The 17,968-nt window shown below is 34.6% G+C and overlaps 1 protein-coding gene across 1 annotated transcript in view; it reads right to left on the minus strand.

Moving 5' to 3' along the window:
• Positions 1–757: 757 nt before the first annotated feature.
• LOC110451314 overlaps positions 758–17,968 on the minus strand; it is a 40,210-nt gene continuing 22,999 nt past the window's right edge. Inside the window, exons 14-24 of the mRNA XM_021499247.1 lie at positions 17,314–17,478; positions 17,003–17,117; positions 16,400–16,567; positions 15,824–15,963; positions 14,422–14,640; positions 9,566–9,818; positions 7,894–8,057; positions 7,275–7,470; positions 6,141–6,302; positions 5,748–5,858; positions 758–3,852 (exon numbers count right to left, since the gene is read on the minus strand). Of these exons, the coding sequence (XP_021354922.1) occupies positions 3,742–3,852; positions 5,748–5,858; positions 6,141–6,302; positions 7,275–7,470; positions 7,894–8,057; positions 9,566–9,818; positions 14,422–14,640; positions 15,824–15,963; positions 16,400–16,567; positions 17,003–17,117; positions 17,314–17,478 (1,804 nt within the window). The 3' untranslated portion in view covers positions 758–3,741. The remainder of the gene's footprint in view (positions 3,853–5,747; positions 5,859–6,140; positions 6,303–7,274; positions 7,471–7,893; positions 8,058–9,565; positions 9,819–14,421; positions 14,641–15,823; positions 15,964–16,399; positions 16,568–17,002; positions 17,118–17,313; positions 17,479–17,968) is intronic.

Raw genomic sequence — 17,968 nt, forward strand, 5'->3', positions numbered from 1 at the left:
AAAGGAAAAGTTGATGGACGGACCAGGTGAGCTAACAAAACCACAGGATATGGCAATCTGATTAAAATCATATGTTACATGGCTTCGTTAACTTCGTACTACGCCTGAACATCTGAGTGTGCCGCAGTCAGGGTCATGTTCAGGTGACCTTTATATTTATAAATACTCATTAAATTTTGACCAATCAGAGACCCTCTTTCAAAAGGGCACTCGGAGTTGTAACAAATATGTCGGACATTGATGAGAATGATGCGAAAAAGTTATTTGAGATTGATCGTCTGAAACCCGAGCAGAAAAAGATATTCGAAGCTTTATTAGAGAAGAAAGACTGTATGGCGGTGTTGCCTACACAATTATTACCCAATGGGTACGTTTTCCTTGGCGTCNATATGGTATCTACAAATAATATTGTATTTGCATCAAAGAGTTAATAATTTATTTTCACTAGTTATAAAATAAAACACTCACAAAACTAGGTAGAAATGTAAATTTATTCTTTCTGTTAAGTGATACAATTTACAAAGCGTAATATATATTTTTATAATCATGTTTGAATGGACGGAAGGTTGCTGAACAGCACGACACACCACCAGGGTGCTCTGACCTCGGGTCAATGTTCAAAGTCCCTCAAGGTTCAAGGTCAAAATCTATAAATAGAATTCAGGAGAGTCTAGTTGTATTAATAACATTTCAAAAGTTTTAGATATTTTACATTTTTTAGCTGAAAATAACTTGAAAAAAAATAAAATCTTAATAAGGATTTGTTTTGCTCAATTGATTTGTAAAAACACTTTGAATACAAAAATACCAGCTTCTAACATTTGTCAAAATCCATTTAATTTAGTTCCTAATTCAGCAACAATTTTTAATTCAACCTTTAGTCACCTTGACCTTTGAGTTACCTTGACCTATATTAATTATTACAATAAAATAAACAAAAACGATTATTTACCTGTCTATCAAGATATATATTAAACACATATAAACATTTGCCAGAAATGTTTTCTAACTAAGCATTCTATATTTAACAAAAAATTATACAAGGAAAAGATATTTCAAATCAAATATCAGAGCATGATGCTTGCATATAAGAAAATTATGAGGAGACGTAAAAACAAATTTAGAACTCTTTAAAAAAGTTTTTAGACACTAAAGATATTGCACACACAATCTAAACTTGAGAAAAAAAAAAAGAATTTTCCAGTTTAAATCAAACATCTTAAGGTAGAAAACTTGTAACATCTGACTCGATATAGAAATCATTACCATTGTTCTGAAATAAAACCATTGTTTGAAGAATTTGAACTCTGCCAATTGAAACTACAAAAACCAAAAGAGTTCTAAATCATCAATCTATTGTTCTTCCTCTAAATAAGGTGAATTAAATAAAAAATATCACTGTTAGTTATTAGTAATCAACCTATATCAAAAACAATATCACCTATCGCTAATTCAATTAAAAATTTTGAAGGCCCATCACACTAAGTACATTTCTTTAAAACTTTATACAATTATCCTTTAAACATCTGAATGGAGCATTGTAATTGTCTCAACACTTTTGTTGTACATACAGTAGAACCTTGTTAGTCAGGACATGTTGGTTTGTGTGTACAGTGAGACCTTGACACTTTGGTTTGTGAGTTAAGTGGAACTATATGATCCCATTGTAATTCAATTTATCAAATAAAATTGTTTTTAATTCGTTCAATAATATTAAAAAAACTTATTAGCGTATCTAGATCTCTTGTTAAATTATTTTTCTAAGGTTAAAACTGATGTTAACATGAATTTTTTTATTATTTGAATTTTTAAAACTTTTCCTTTTCTAGTATCAATAGTGATGGCCATCTAATATTTTTAACGAAAATTTCTTGTAATAAATTAGCATGCAGATATTTTAGAATTAAATGAAAATACAATATCTGAACAAAAAAACCCACATTTTCAGTTATACAACTAAATTATATACAATTATTTAAGGTGAAAGTGTAACATCTATGCGCTAAAACTCTACAATGGATTAGGTACATTACAAACGGTTCTAGAAAGGTAAGACCTGCTTACATGGATGTATATATAACAAAATCGTCTAAAATTGACGTTTTTAAGTCCAGCTTAGTAGAATATAAAATCTTAACAACTCAAAGCTTACATTACACCATACGTGTGTTGAACAAACAGTCAATGGGTGTTCAAATCATCCTTAACTGAAGCGAAACCACTTAATAATAGTATTTTGATATGAAAACTCCACATATAGCTACATGTGCAAGAAATCAATGGGCAATCCAAACTACATACAAAACATTTGCACCTGAACATTTTTTGAGAAGAAAATCCTTTTTACATTGAAAACACTTTCAATTATTGCGTTATTTTTTGCACAAAATGTTTTGCCCCAGATCAATGAATTTCAGGAACACATTTAACACAAATACAGTAATTTAAGGTCTAGTAACATTTGATAAGATTTATTTAAAACTTGTTACTAAGTCTATCTCCTAGTTCCCCTGATCTAAACAGATGAGTTTCCTTCGGGAAACAAGAACTTTAATACGTAACATTTCAGTGATCATAATAAACTATACTTGTGTAGAGCAGTCTATGTCCAAGGTTGTTCAAACCAGCCCTAACCAATCTGAAACTATCCAATAATCAGATTTGATATTGAATTAATTAGATATATAAATTAGATTTGTTGTTGTTCTACAGATCTAAACAGAAGAGCTTAATATTGAGAAACAAGAACTTAGTGTAGTTTATGGGGATAGTGATGAAACGGAGCCTGCATAACACAGTTAAAGGATCAGGTTCCAGGCTCAGCGTTTTATCACAAGAAAACCATTAACAGCAGTAACTGTATAGTGATTATATTTCACTGAGTTTTATATCCAACCTCAAAAATATCTGTGAAAAACCAACCTATGTAAATTTGCCGTTGTTCTAAAAGAGATTTAATTTTGACCACTTGCAGTGCTGCATGAATTTAAAACACTGTAAAAAAAATCCAGAAATAAAACAAAAGAAATCTGACACTGCCATAAAAGTGTGCTATGAATTATATCATGATGTTGTTTTATCAAATAAATCCTCACTTCTACCATTGCATAATAGACAATATTCAACTTAGTCTGATTTCAAATTGTTTGTGCTAATTTCACAATTCTGCCGTATTTCTTTTTATTAATATTCATCACACTGGTCCATAGGCACCCCACCCAATCAGCGAAGCATTAATTGTAAATTTCTGCTCTGAGGCCAACAGTTGTACAACCTAACACTACCTCAGCCCATTTTACAACACACTGTTTCTTTGTTTAGTGTCCAATCACAGTAAAAATTGTTTTGATAGCCAGCATCACTGGGAAATCTGTTTCTAATCTTGGAATCAAAAACTATCTTCATGGAAAGCATTAGCAGAGCAGTGTTACAAATAAAAGCAGAAACAAACATTATTCCCATAAATTTGTGTTTAACTTATTCAATTCACCCCTGAAGACACATTTGAACTCTTCCAATTCAAAGGTTGGAATAGTTCATTAAGAAATTTCAGGGGTGAATGAGTTAAATGTAGTCAACTGTGAATCATTTTAAGCACATTCTGCATAACTTTATCCTTCTCAAACTGCCATTTACTTGTTTTGGAATTCAATTTTTGAAATGTCCGATTTTCACTTTTATTTGGTTTTCTTCTTCATAAAGCCCAGTATTGTTGATCTTAACACAAAGTTGGTGCCACAGTTACATGTGTTTTTTCCTCTTGATGTCTTCCATGGAGGACCCAGCACTGCTTGGCGTGGGTGAGTCGGCATGGAAACCACTGCGGGTGTGAACAGTCTGTCGACCTTTGACCTAGTAAAGGTAGATAAAAAACATAGTTTTTGCGGTGTGAGATGATTTAATGTTTTAGCTTTCACAGACGATACAAATACTATACATAAAGAGCAATTAGAACCGAGCACGATTATAATTCTAAACTGCATTTCATCTGAAACATGGGATGTGATTGACTTTATAAATGTAGTCGTGATCATCCGTATGCGCATGTGTGTGAGAGGAAAACGAACATTCTATATTTCTAATCATTGTATATAGCTACCGGAAATAGAAGACTGATATAGGCATAACCTGTTGTCTGATTCTTTTGTCAATACTGTTCTAACATCTTCTTTAATATATAAAACTTATCTGTTTGTATTATATATGTATTGTCAATAAAATACTTTTGAATTGAATTGAATGCACATATTTTTAGAAATGCTTCATTAAAATGGATGGAATCTGGTAGTTTGTCCTGATGGGGTGTGAACTATTTAATACTTGCACACTATACATGTAAAGCTGTACAGTGAAAAACTCCTTCTATGTCAATGGCTGACCATATTGAAACCTACAGAATCTGACACAATGAACCGACATGTTGATGGCCTCGCCCCAATTTTCAGGCTCATTTCACAGAACAGTGTCCAGCCAAATTAATTTATAAGATATCGAAATAGAACAAATTTAACTCATACACCCCTAAAATTACATAATGTATTATTCCAACCTTTGAATTGGAAAAGTTCAAATGTGTCTTCAGGGGTGAATGAGTTAAAGATTCTATCAATTTCATCATAGTATGATTTTTTATTTTTATTTAAACTCTATGAATCTGCAGACTTTAATAAATAGTTTCCAAAATCCATATTGCACACTTGAAGATTGATTAAAAAAAGAAAAGTGAGATAGAAAGTAAGCCCACAGATTAGACGGAGATATTATTTGTATTACTTAACTGGCAAGATATTTCAACTCTTTTTCACTTGCAATGATTTCCAGACAATTTGTTTTCTCCCCCCCCCCCGTTAGAAATGGAACTAGTAATTTAATTAACAAATGAAAATAAAGATGAAAATGAAGTGAGCAGAAGATGATATAAATAGATATACTTATTTAAGGATATGTTTTTCGCCAACTGTGTTCATACTACCTTATACAACATCAAAATGAAGGTCAATCCTTATATTTACATCAAAAATAATTTTGAAATGCTATACAAAGAATACAAGCCATTCCGATTGATATGTCTCGCCTATGTTCCACTTTGATTATCAATGCACATATCAGAGAAACTATAACTTAAACACAAAAACTTAATGTTGATGGAGATGCTGACAAAGTCAATGGACCATGGAAGGTAGGTCGCATCCAGCATTTGATGCATGGGTTGAGATGTAATACCTAAGATTTGGTTGGTTTAGCACTTATACTTTCACTGAAACTAAGTTAAACGCAAAAACGTTATGTTGACGCAGCCGCGATCGCCTGAAAGGCAACACCTTAGTCTCGCTTCCGCTACTTCTTGGAGGCGAGACAAAAACAGTTGAAGCGGGTAACTACGGTAGCAGTTGTAGCTAGGATAATATAGTTCCAGTTAATCAACATTGATATATGTTATATGGGAATCTTCACATGCATTTAAAAGCTATCTTGGATGCTTATACAATTGTTTTTCGATGTGAAAAATTAATATCAGAACATTTTTTTATCTGCTTTTAAAAAATGGCACTTTAATTGTGCATAAGAAAATTTTCATTGGAGCTTGGCTTTTATTTCTAAATTGAATCACAAAATATTAAAAATTCAAAACCTTATTTTTTCTTTTTTTTTTCAAGCAAATTAGTTTAATAATTGATAGAACTTGTTTCATAACCATTTTAAAATAAACAAAATTGGATTTAAATGAATTTAAATGAATTGCATACCTTATTAAGGCTATCCTGAGAGCCCATGAGTTTTTCCAGTCCCTTGGAGCCTTTCACCAGAGCATTCTTGATATCCTTGTCCATTCCTGGAATACTGATGTCTCCAAATACCTACAAAAACATGTGATATTGATACAGGAGAGGCTAAGATGCATGGACAGACCAGGATCTGAATGAAGTAACAAACAGAACTACCTGATTACTAGCGATTGACTTTGTCCACTACTGCTACATAAGTGCCTACAGCTGAAATACTTCCACCACAATGTTGTTCAGAAATGTCCACGTCTGCTTATCTATTGAACTGCTCTTTTAGGGTAGTAGCAATCTCATTTAAATACCACAAGCTCAAACCTTTTTATTATATGACTGTTCCTTTTTTTTTTGTCTTACCTCAACAATGGCACCGTCAGGTAGACGTAGGAAATGACGATACAGTTCCCGCAACCCATCCAAGTGTACGGTGTGGATAGATAAATGGGTTGTGATCTCCTTGCGTCCATCTTGTTTCTCCCGATTCTCAATTCCCTTCTCGTCCCAGATGCTGTCCTCGACCTGTTACCATAGAAACAAGAATTTAATAGCTACAATAGATTTCTTGAATTTACACCTTTGTAGTCATAGCAAGTAGTGAGATCTATATAGAATCTCCCAATTAATGTTGCTTTATGAATTCAACTTCTGATCAAAATAAACAAGTCAACACTGATTTTCTTTAACTCATTCACCCCTGAAATTTCATAATGAACTATTCCAACCTTTGAATTAGAAGAGTTCAAATGTGTCTTCAGGGGTGAATGCGTTAATGTGACTCTTAAATAAAGATTTATTATTTGTTTGCTGCACTGTGTTACTTTGAAAATTGAACAGAATCTAATTTGTGATAAATTTCTGGTAATGTGTGGCAAATTTGATTATTATAGCCATGTTTTTTCAACATGATTTGGGTATGAATTAGACTGTTCCTTTGGGATTGTGAAAATTGTGTTGTGCTGAATTGAACTGAGATTTTTTTAAAATTATACCAACAATAGAATTTTTTTACAATTTTTTTTTTAATCTAAAAGACTAAATCAAAAGAGAAAGATATAGTTCTGTAAGAAAGATTGTATCATGTTGGATGCTCACCTGAACACAAAATGGAAATTGATGGGTCATAATAGAACTATTTTATAAATTGGGAAAAGAGATTCTAAATTTAAATTCATGATATCAATCACTAAACTAGCACAAAATGGTGGAAAAATAAGCTATGAAATTCAAAAAGGAATGATAGGGGTAACCTTTAACAATTTTCTGAGATTAAAATATAACTTTAAGATTTATACTAAGGACTCATTTGGTATTTAAACTTTTGGGATGTATTTTTGCAAAACGATTTTAAGGAGATTTTCAAATGTTATAACCCCATGAAAACAAACATTACAGAATATCATATAGTGCTCAGTAAAAAAAACCAAAAAAAAAACACTTACAAAAACATCAGAAATCGGAAATCAGAAACATTAATTTATTTGACCATCTTACATCTTCCTCCTCCCAAATGTAGTCAAACACTGCCACCTTGCGTCTCTCGCCCTCCTCCCCACGCCACATCTCCGCCTTCTTTGCAATGTAATTGAGTTCCTGGTTGGAGACTTCAAGGTCATATGGGATAAAGAACTTATCCTCGTCGCCACGGAGACGCCAGTACACATCCAGCAAACGGCCATTGTTATGGAGCCTGTAGAATTAGAACAGAATATCTTATCCCTTGTACAGCCATTAGATAAAGCTGCCAACCAAAAATGTTCTTATAAACCAATAAAAGCAAACACTAGCTATTACACAGGAGTGTTCTCCAATAGGAAACTGTTAAGGTCTCTCAATTACACAGTTGGAGTAATCAGGGACCAATCCTATTTTGAAATCAAATTCCAATTTTGCGGGACCTGATTGTTGTGCATTTCAGGTAAAATGGCCGCAGCACAGTGCTACAATAAGGATCGATGGATTCAGTTCCTACTTATTTTACAGGTTATAGTGTTTACAGAAAAAAAATATTACTGCAAAAAGCATGAAAATTAAGAGCTTTGCGGCAAAACAAACCCAAGCCTTTACCATATGACTGCATTACAACAACAATATAACACTTTCATAGAATTACCTGAGGAAGTACATATAGAGGCAGGAAGCAGTCATGAACATGTGAAAGACGTAGATAAACGCAGTGAGGAAGATTCCAGCCAGTCCCGATCCCTCAACCGTATCAAAGTGCCAGTACAGTTTTGTAAAATCTGCGATCGGATTGATCGCTGTCACCTCTTGGCGCTGAAATAGAAACACATTTAAAAAAAAATGTTTTGCTATTTATTAAAAAACAGTCTGGGATGACCTTAAAGTTAAACTCTCCTAATGTTCTATATCAAATCATGCAGCCGCTATATAAAATCTATCTAAAAACGACTGTTTTTTGTAGTTTTACAGCTTGATGCTATAAGATAATTTGGCCCAGTGGTTTTGAAATCATGAAATTAACTAAGACTAGAAAATGTCTGTAAAACATAAATGCCCCCGCTGCCATGTGAAATTAGTTTCAGTGTTCTATAAAAAATTACAACCACTTTGATCTTGATACCCTGAAACATGCACACACACAAGGTACTACACTTAAAGTTGATTTTAATATTCATATGTTTTTTCTGTATGTTATTACCATCTCCATAACATATTGAATGAAGTTGCTAAGTGTTTAAATTGAATCAGTAGATGATTTTCTATATATAGCAACAGTGACCTTGGCCTTGACCTTGGAACCCTGAAACACAACAATGTCCGAAGTATACTCATACTTGACCTTTGCATAAAGTTTGACCAAAATCCATGAAAGAATGAAGTTGCTAAGTGTTTAAATTGAATCAGTTGATGATTTTCTATATATAGCAAGTGTGACCTTGGCCTTGACCTTGGATCCCTGAAATACAACGATGTCCGAAGTATACTCATACTTGACCTTTGTATAAAATTTGACCAAAATCTGTGAAATAAGGAAGTTGCTAAGTGTTTAAATTAATCAGTTGATGATTTTCTATATATAGCAAGTGTGACCTTGGCCTTGACCTTGGATCCCTGAAACACAACGATGTCCGAAGTATACTCATACTTGACCTTTGTATAAAGTTTGACCAAAATCTGTCAAAGAATGAAGTTGCTAAGTGTTTACATTGAATCGGGACGGGACGGGACGGGACGGACATGGGTAACACTATATGCCCCCCCATTTTATGGCGGGGGCATAAAAAAGTTAGTTGTACAGTGAAACCCTACTTGAATACCCCCTGTTCCTAAAAAAGTTCCCTTGGTCCCAACTGTGATCATATACATTATTGGTAAATTAACCTCGGATTACTCAAACAGAACAGACATTCCTTGAATACCAAGTATTCCTCAAACTCTGATTTATCCCCTATCACCCAAATCCTCTGTATTTAGCCTAGCCATTCGTCCAACAGGTAGTTGCACCTATATATCAAATACCACGAGGAACGACATGCCCCGAAGCACAAGACTGCAGTCGACACTCATTGTGGGTATCCAGGTGTTGACGGACATAAGATAATGAGAGGATTAACGGCAGTATCATTTAGTACCTGTACTGTTACCTTGTTGTAGCTGCATTGGCATGTTGTTGTGTGCACATTTATTATTTACCGATGATGTTTGACATCAATGTTTTAGCCGAATTGTTAATTCACTGAGTGTACTGTAAAATCTTATTTCAGCATGGCAATATCAAGCAGAAATCGCCATAGCAGATTCTCGACCAAATATATAATTACCCCAAGAGAGGCGTCCACGATAAGGATTGTCAGAGGGTCAAGGAATGTGTGAAGTCCGTAAACAATAACAAATTTGCATCCAAGGTCGGGGAAAAGTCCAAACAACAGTTGTGATATCCAGACTAAGATAATGAAAAGACAGAAGATAACGAGGTTCAATAGCGGGCCAGACCAAACCACTCCAATCTCTTCCCTCGTCGCTAACAGTGTCGGCTGGTAGTTCAGTTCCACCGTGTAGGGCAGGAAGTTGAATCTTTAAAAAAAAGGTGTTATTATAAAAAACACTATAATAAACTTAACATTTTAACAGTGACAGATCATTGCTGTTAACGTTGAGACCTGATTGTCATAACTAAAAACTTACTTGTTGAATGTGAAGATCAAGGAAATATTTTTCCTATTTGAAGTTATTTACATAGTACTTCACCTCTAAATGCTAAATAATTTAGGGTAAATATGTCAGGAACAAAAGAATTAAGAATTTAACAAGTTAGCAAACCAATGATTTTTAACGAGCAACTTAATAGAAGATCAAGATTTATAACATGTGACTGAAAGAGCAGAGTGACACAACAGAAAGAAGCTACTATGTAACATAAAGTAAAGGTGCTAAGTAACATAAAGTAAAGGTGCTAAGTAACACACGGGTAGATGTTGCTAAGTAACATACAAGTAAGGTTCTAAGTAACATACAGGTAAAGGTGCTAAGTAACATACAGGTAGATGTTGCTAAGTAACATACAAGTAAGGTGCTAAGTAACACACGGGTAGATGTTGCTAAGTAACATACAAGTAAGGTGCTAAGTAACATACAGGTAAAGGTGCTAAGTAACATACAGGTAAAGGTGCTAAGTAACATACAGGTAAAGGTGCTAAGTAACATAACGTAAAGTTGCTAAGTCACACAACGTAAAGGTGCTCAGTAACAAACATGTACATGTAGATGTTGCTAAGTAACATACAGGTAAAGGTGCTAAGTAACATACAGGTAAAGGTGCTAAGTAACATAACGTAAAGGTGCTAAATAACATACAGGTAAAGGTTCTAAATAACATAATGTAAAGGTGCTAAGTAACATACAAGTAAAGGTGCTAAATAACAAACAGGTAAAGGTGCTAAGTAACATACAAGTAAGGTGCTAAGTAACATATAGGTAAAGGTGCTAAGTAACATATAGGTAAAGGTGCTAAGTAACATACAAGTAAGGTGCTAAGTAACATATAGGTAAAGGTGCTAAGTAACATACAGGTAAAGGTGCTAAGTAACATATAGGTAAAGGTGCTAAGTAACATAACGGTAAAGGTGCTAAGTAACATACAGGTAGATGTTGCTAAGTAACATAACGTAAAGGTGCTAAGTAACATAACGTAAAGGTGCTAAGAAACATACAGGTAGATGTTGCTAAGTAATATACAAGTAAGGTGCTAAGTCACATACAGGTAAAGGTGCTAAGTAACAAAACGTAAAGGTGCTAAGTAACACATGGGTAGATGTTGCTAAGTACCAAACATGTACATGTAGATGTTGCTAAGTAACATACAAGTAAAGGTGCTAAGTAACATACAGGTAGATGTTGCTAAACAAAATATACACTTGAGTAGATCAATGTTGCTAAGTAACATTGAGGTAGAAGTTGCTAAGTAACATTCTGGTAAAGGTGCTAAGTAACATTCTGGTAAAGGTGCTAAGCAACATTCTGGTATAGGTGCTAAGTAACATACAGGTAAAGGTGCTAAGTAACATTCTGGTAAAGGTGCTAAGTAACATTCTGGCAAAGGTGCTAAGTAACATTCTGGTAAAGGTGCTAAGTAACATACAGGTAAAGGTGCTAAGTAATATTCTGGTAAAGGTGCTAAGTAACATACAGGTAAAGGTGATAAGTAACACACAGTTAAAGGTGCTAAGTAACACACAGGTAAAGGTGCTAAGTAACATTCTGGTAAAGGTGCTAAGTAACATTCTGGTAAAGGTTCTAAGTAACATTCTGGTAATGGTGCTAAGTAACATTCTGGTAATGGTGCTAAGTAAAATTCTGGTAAAGGTGCTAAGTAAAATTCTGGTAAAGGTGCTAAGTAACATTCTGGTAAAGGTGCCAAGTAACATTCTAGTAAAGGTGCAAGGCAACAATTAGTGATATACAAGTTGTCAATCAGCGATGGCATAAAACGAACAGTGTTGGGACAGTTGACAATTTCACAGTGTTGTACAGAGTTGACAGTTTTAAATGAATTATGAGCTGACAGTGTTATATGACTTATTAGTTGACAGTGTTATATGACTTACGAGTTGACAGTGTTATATGACTTATGAGTTGACAGTGTTGTATGACTAACGAGTTGACAGTTTTAAATGACTTATGAGTTGACAGTGTTATATGACTAACGAGTTGACAGTGTTATATGACTCTAAGTAACATTCTGGTAAAGGTGCTAAGTAACATACAGGTAAAGGTGCTAAGTAACATTCTGGTAAAGGTTATATGACTTACGAGTTGACAAGTGCTATATGACTTACGAGTTGACAGTGTTATATGACAAACGAGTTGACAGTGTTATATGACTTACAAGCTGACAGTGTTGTATGACTTACGAGTTGACAGTTTTAAATGACTTATGAGTTGACAGTGTTATATGACTTACCAGTTGACAGTGTTATATATGACTTACGAGCTGACAGTGTTATATGAATTACGAGTTGACAGTGTTATATGACTTACGAGTTGACAGTTTTAAATGATTTATGAGTTGACAGTGTTATATGACTTACGAGTTGAAAGTGTTATATGACTTACAAGCTGACAGTGTTGTATGACTTACGAGTTGACAGTTTTAAATGACTTATGAGTTGACAGTTTTATATGACTTACGAGTTGACAGTGTTATATATGACTTACGAGCTGACAGTGTTATATGACTTATGAGTTGACAGTGTTATATGACTAACGAGTTGACAGTGTTATATGACTAACGGTGCTAAGTAACATACAGGTAAAGGTGCTAAGTAACATAACGTAAAGGTGCTAAGTAACATACAGGTAAAGGTGCTAAGTAACATTCTGGTAAAGGTTATATGACTTACGAGTTGACAAGTGCTATATGACTTACGAGTTGACAGTGTTATATGACTTACGAGCTGCCAGTGTTATATGACTTACGAGCTGACAGTGTTATATGAATTACGAGTTGACAGTTTTAAATGACTTATGAGTTGACAGTGTTATATGACTAACGAGTTGACAGTGTTATATGACTTAATAGTTGACGGTGTTATATGACTTACGAGTTGACAGTGTTATATGACTAACGAGTTGACAGTGTTATATGACTTACAAGCTGACAGTGTTGTATGACTAACGAGTTGACAGTTTTAAATGACTTATGAGTTGACAGTTTTATATGACTTACGAGTTGACAGTGTTATATGACTAAATAGTTGACAGTGTTATATGACTTACGAGTTGACAGTGTTATATGACTTACAAGCTGACAGTGTTATATGACTTACGAGTTGACAGTTTTAAATGACTTATGAGTTGACAGTGTTATATGACTTACGAGTTGACAGTGTTATATATGACTTACAAGTTGACAGTGTTATATGACTAACGAGCTGACAGTGTTATATGACTTACGAGTTGACAGTTTTAAATGACTTATGAGTTGACAGTGTTATATGACTAACGAGTTGACAGTGTTATATGACTTACGAGCTGACAGTTTTAAATGACTTATGAGTTGACAGTTTTAAATGACTAATGAGTTGACAGTGTTATATGACTAACGAGCTGACAGTGTTATATGACTTACGAGCTGACAGTTTTAAATGACTTATGAGTTGACAGTGTTATATGACTAACGAGTTGACAGTGTTATATGACTAACGAATTGAAAGTGTTATATGACTTACGAGCTGACAGTTTTAAATGACTTATAAGTTGACAGTGTTATATGACTAACGAGTTGACATTGTTATATGATTTACGAGTTGACAGTGTTATATGACTTAATAGTTGACAGTGTTATATGACTTACAAGTTGACAGTGTTATATGACTTACGAGCTGACAGTGTTATATGAATTACGAGTTGACAGTTTTAAATGACTTATGAGTTGACAGTGTTATATGACTAACGAGTTGACAGTGTTATATGACTTATGAGTTGACAGTGTTATATGACTTACGAGCTGCCAGTGTTGTATGACTTACGAGTTGACAGTGTTATATGCCTTACGAGTTGACAGTGTTATATGACTTACAAGTTGACAGTGTTATATGACTTATGAGCTGACAGTGTTATATGACTTATGAGTTGACAGTGTTATATGACTTACGAGCTGCCAGTGTTATATGACTTACGAGTTGACAGTTTTAAATGACTTATGACTTGACAGTGTTATATGACTAACGAGTTGACATTGTTATATGATTTACGAGTTGACAGTGTTATATGACTTAATAGTTGACAGTGTTATATGACTTACAAGTTGCCAGTGTTATATGACTTACGAGCTGACAGTGTTGTATGACTTACGAGTTGACAGTGTTATATGACATACGAGTTGACAGTGTTATATGACTTACGAGATGACAGTGTTATATGACTTACGATCTGACAGTGTTATATGAATTACGAGTTGACAGTTTTAAATGACTTATGACTTGACAGTGTTATATGACTAACGAGTTGACATTGTTATATGACTTACGAGTTGACAGTGTTATATGACTTACGAGTTGACAGTTTTAAATGACTTATGAGTTGACAGTTTTATATGACTTACGAGCTGACAGTGTTATATGACTAACGAGTTGACAGTGTTATATGACTTATGAGCTGACAGTGTTATATGACTTACGAGTTGACAGGAATGTTGATGACATGTAGATACAACCACTGTCCTATGTAATGCATGTACATCCTCATAAAGAATATCACAATGAACATGATGATCATCCCCCAGAACTCTCGGCTTCTCCACTGTGAAAGTCCTAGCTCCGACAGAAATTGACGCCCCACATACTGCAACTTTTCGTAACTCTTGCGTGCAGTGCTGCCCTTACCAGCAAATGCAGGTCTGAAAAAAAATAAAAAAATCAGCAACTACGTACAGGTCTATGAAAGTTATAATAATTTACCAATGATTTTAAATGTTCTTAAATTTTGAAAATGGAAAATCATCACCTCTAATGTGCGAATAAACGTTTAAACCTTCTGCAGTCATAAACTAGGTCACTGTTAGTATAAACAGAAATTGATAAGATTTTTGATGTCACCACTCTACAGAATTTATTACTTTTCCAATTGCTACGATACTTTACACATGTTTGAAAACATCACCTTCACAGGTAAAAAACTAGGTCACTGTTACTATAAATCAAGTTTTATAAAAATTGCTCTACAGACTAATCAGATCTATTCTGACTGTCAGTAAATTTCACACACATGTTCACAAACCTTACCTCTTGTACGATTTTGTATTTTGACCTTCTGTTATAAAAAAAAGTCAAATTTCTTATGACTTTGAAATGTGAGGGTATTTGCATTGTATGCTATGCCATTTTTATACATAATTTTCCAAATGCAAATAATGGATTTGAAAAATAAGTCACCATCTTCTACATCAAGGTACTTATTTTTGTCCAACTTTTAATTACAAGTCCTTACTATGGAGAATATCAGTTATGTACAAAACCAATGAAACCTGCGTAATGTTTAAGTATCTATGAAAGTTTGAGGGGAAAATCATGAATTGTGATGAGAATGTGGGAAAAAACGTGTTATCTTATACTTATATAGAACCAAGTTTATATCATTATTTTACAACAATTATATGAAACACTTAGTTATGTAAACTGATATTTATCTCCCCTGTTGGTCTGGATTGTAACCCACGGGGTTATTTATGTGAAAGGACACTGCAGTACCTGGAGGAACAGCCGTTTGGTCACACAGGTGACCCTCCCACCCCTACCTTTTTACTATCCTACCAGGGAATTGAACCCAGCTGTCTTGATGACAGGCAAGTGTAAGGTGCGGGCAGTCACCCATCCAGCTACTGACCACGCTCGACATTGCTGAACTAGTGAGCGGGTCCCCGGGTTATACCACATCACTGGAAAAGCATGCTTGCCAGTAAGGCAGTATTTCCCCCTCATATTCGATCTCTAATTCCTTAGTTGTTACACAAGTATATTCACTGCCACCTGACCACCCAAGACTTGCATGCATTCCTTAGCGAAGACGACCGCGAGACTTACTGTACAGCGATAGAGTGTTGTTCCAGTTGTTCCACGCGTGTCAGCTTCTTCCTGCTCTTTGGCGGAGCAAGCAGGTTTGTTTTGGGCAACATGGAGAACAGCTTCTTGTTATACTCATCTTGGGGGTTGTTAATGTAATGCTGGAATTGATATACATGTCAAAACAATTTTCACGTTTACATAAAACATTTACATGATCCCATTGTTTTGCCTCATATCAATCCCGCTTAATAACAAAGGCTATTAAAGGAAATTTCTTCTGGACAATTCCTTCATATGCTTCCCTTACATATATTGGCGAGTAAAAATTCTCCCAATCACGACAGAGAATAGTGACATTTTACTTTATTTATTAACTCTATTTTCCACAGTGTATTTTTCATTGTTTCATTAAAATACCTAGACTTATATTTAATTGATATTGTATTTCAATGGTTATATATTTAGGCATGAAAATAAATTTAACCCACTTTTCACTTCATATATATGAACATTACTTGGTAATGCTTGAATCAAATTACAAAAATAACTTTTGAAAATATTTTAATAAAAAATCATAAATTTCAGAAAATTTACCTTATAAAACATTCCTGGCATGCCTTTGACTTGTTTGAACTCTTGTCCTTTCTTGATGGCGTACATGTCGTCAATATCGGAATCACTTTCCTCCGAGTCGTCTCCGATGGCCATGTGCATTTTCCTGTCCTTATGAATGATTCGTGAGCCATAGGTTGTTGTTTCCAGCTGTCATATATAACCAGATTAACATGCATAATTTGCCATGCCACATGAACTGATTTGAACATTTCCTCGTATAAGATTGGAAATTTTCAGAAAAAGATCCATGTTACAGTGATAAACTTTATTAATCACATAATGTACTGTGTTTTCCAGTGAACATATCCATGTCATAGTTTTTGTGCGTATTAACCCATGTAATATGACCTATCAGCCCTGTGATTGGTTGTAAGTTTCAATTGTTTCAATTGTGACGTCATGCCTAGGACAAGTACATGACGCCAGATGCTCGCTAAATTGAGAATTTCTTAGACTCGTTTCATAAATCTCATACGAAATGGAAACTCATGTAAGATCCTTTATATAAGAACGCCCCTTTGACAAATACCAATGTGTGAGCAGATGTATACAGTATGCATCACTTTATATTATAACTCTCACCATGTTGGCCTCATTGAGATTGACCTTGGTAGTTGTAGCAGTTGATCTCACTGAACGACCTCCGTCATTGTCTGTTTCATAAAAAGATGGAGATTTGAGACTGTCACGTGATGTTCTGGAAAAAAAACAGTCAAAAATAAATGTTTGATTTTTTAAAAACTTTTTCTGATGATTCACAGTTAACACTTAAACTTAAAAATTCAAAAAGTGTTAAAACAATTGCCGAGCACATTTTTTAAAATGACATTAATTCTGATCATATATTCAAGCAGTTTTCCAAGTTTGTACAAAACTTAAGCTGAAAGCCTTACCCTATATCGGGTTCCTGTTCTGAACCTACAGTGGAAGAAGAACCAGGCTCTGGGTTCTCTCCATCCCTGCATTCCTCCCCTCCAGTCTTCACTCTATCTGGGTAGGCAGTAAGTGTTGAGGAAAACTCCAGTTCTACCTCATATTCCTTCTGACCTGCCAGGAACCTGTGGGCATGTTACAACACAGCATGCACTTGTCATCTTGTTTTTATTTAAGGATTGAATCTTGCTTTGGTCAATTTCATGGGGTGGTGAGTCGAGTTGGTCTTGAATCATATATAATGAACTGCGAAACATTGAATTTGTTTTAAGACCAACTGAATTCATCACCCCATGAAATCAACCAAAGCAAGATTCAAACCTTGTATTTCAATCAACATTTTAAAGATTCAAACCTCAAATTCCAGTGTTTGGCCCCCCCAACTCTGCACCCAGAGGGGCCACACCCTCTGTTCAAGGACAATATTAATGCAGGTCAAATTTGGATGGCACATAAAGAGAAGAATTCTAAAAATGTAAACCTCAAATTCCCCTTTTAAGCCCCGCCCCTCTGCCTCCAGTGGAGCTACTACCACCACCACCATTAATACAAAATTATACCTCTATGTCCCCCATTGGACACTGCTCCACTGGGGGGGGGGGGGGGGAAAAAAAT

Source organism: Mizuhopecten yessoensis, unplaced genomic scaffold (genome assembly GCF_002113885.1).
Source record: "Mizuhopecten yessoensis strain PY_sf001 unplaced genomic scaffold, ASM211388v2 scaffold5929, whole genome shotgun sequence".
NCBI lineage: Eukaryota > Metazoa > Mollusca > Bivalvia > Pectinida > Pectinidae > Mizuhopecten > Mizuhopecten yessoensis.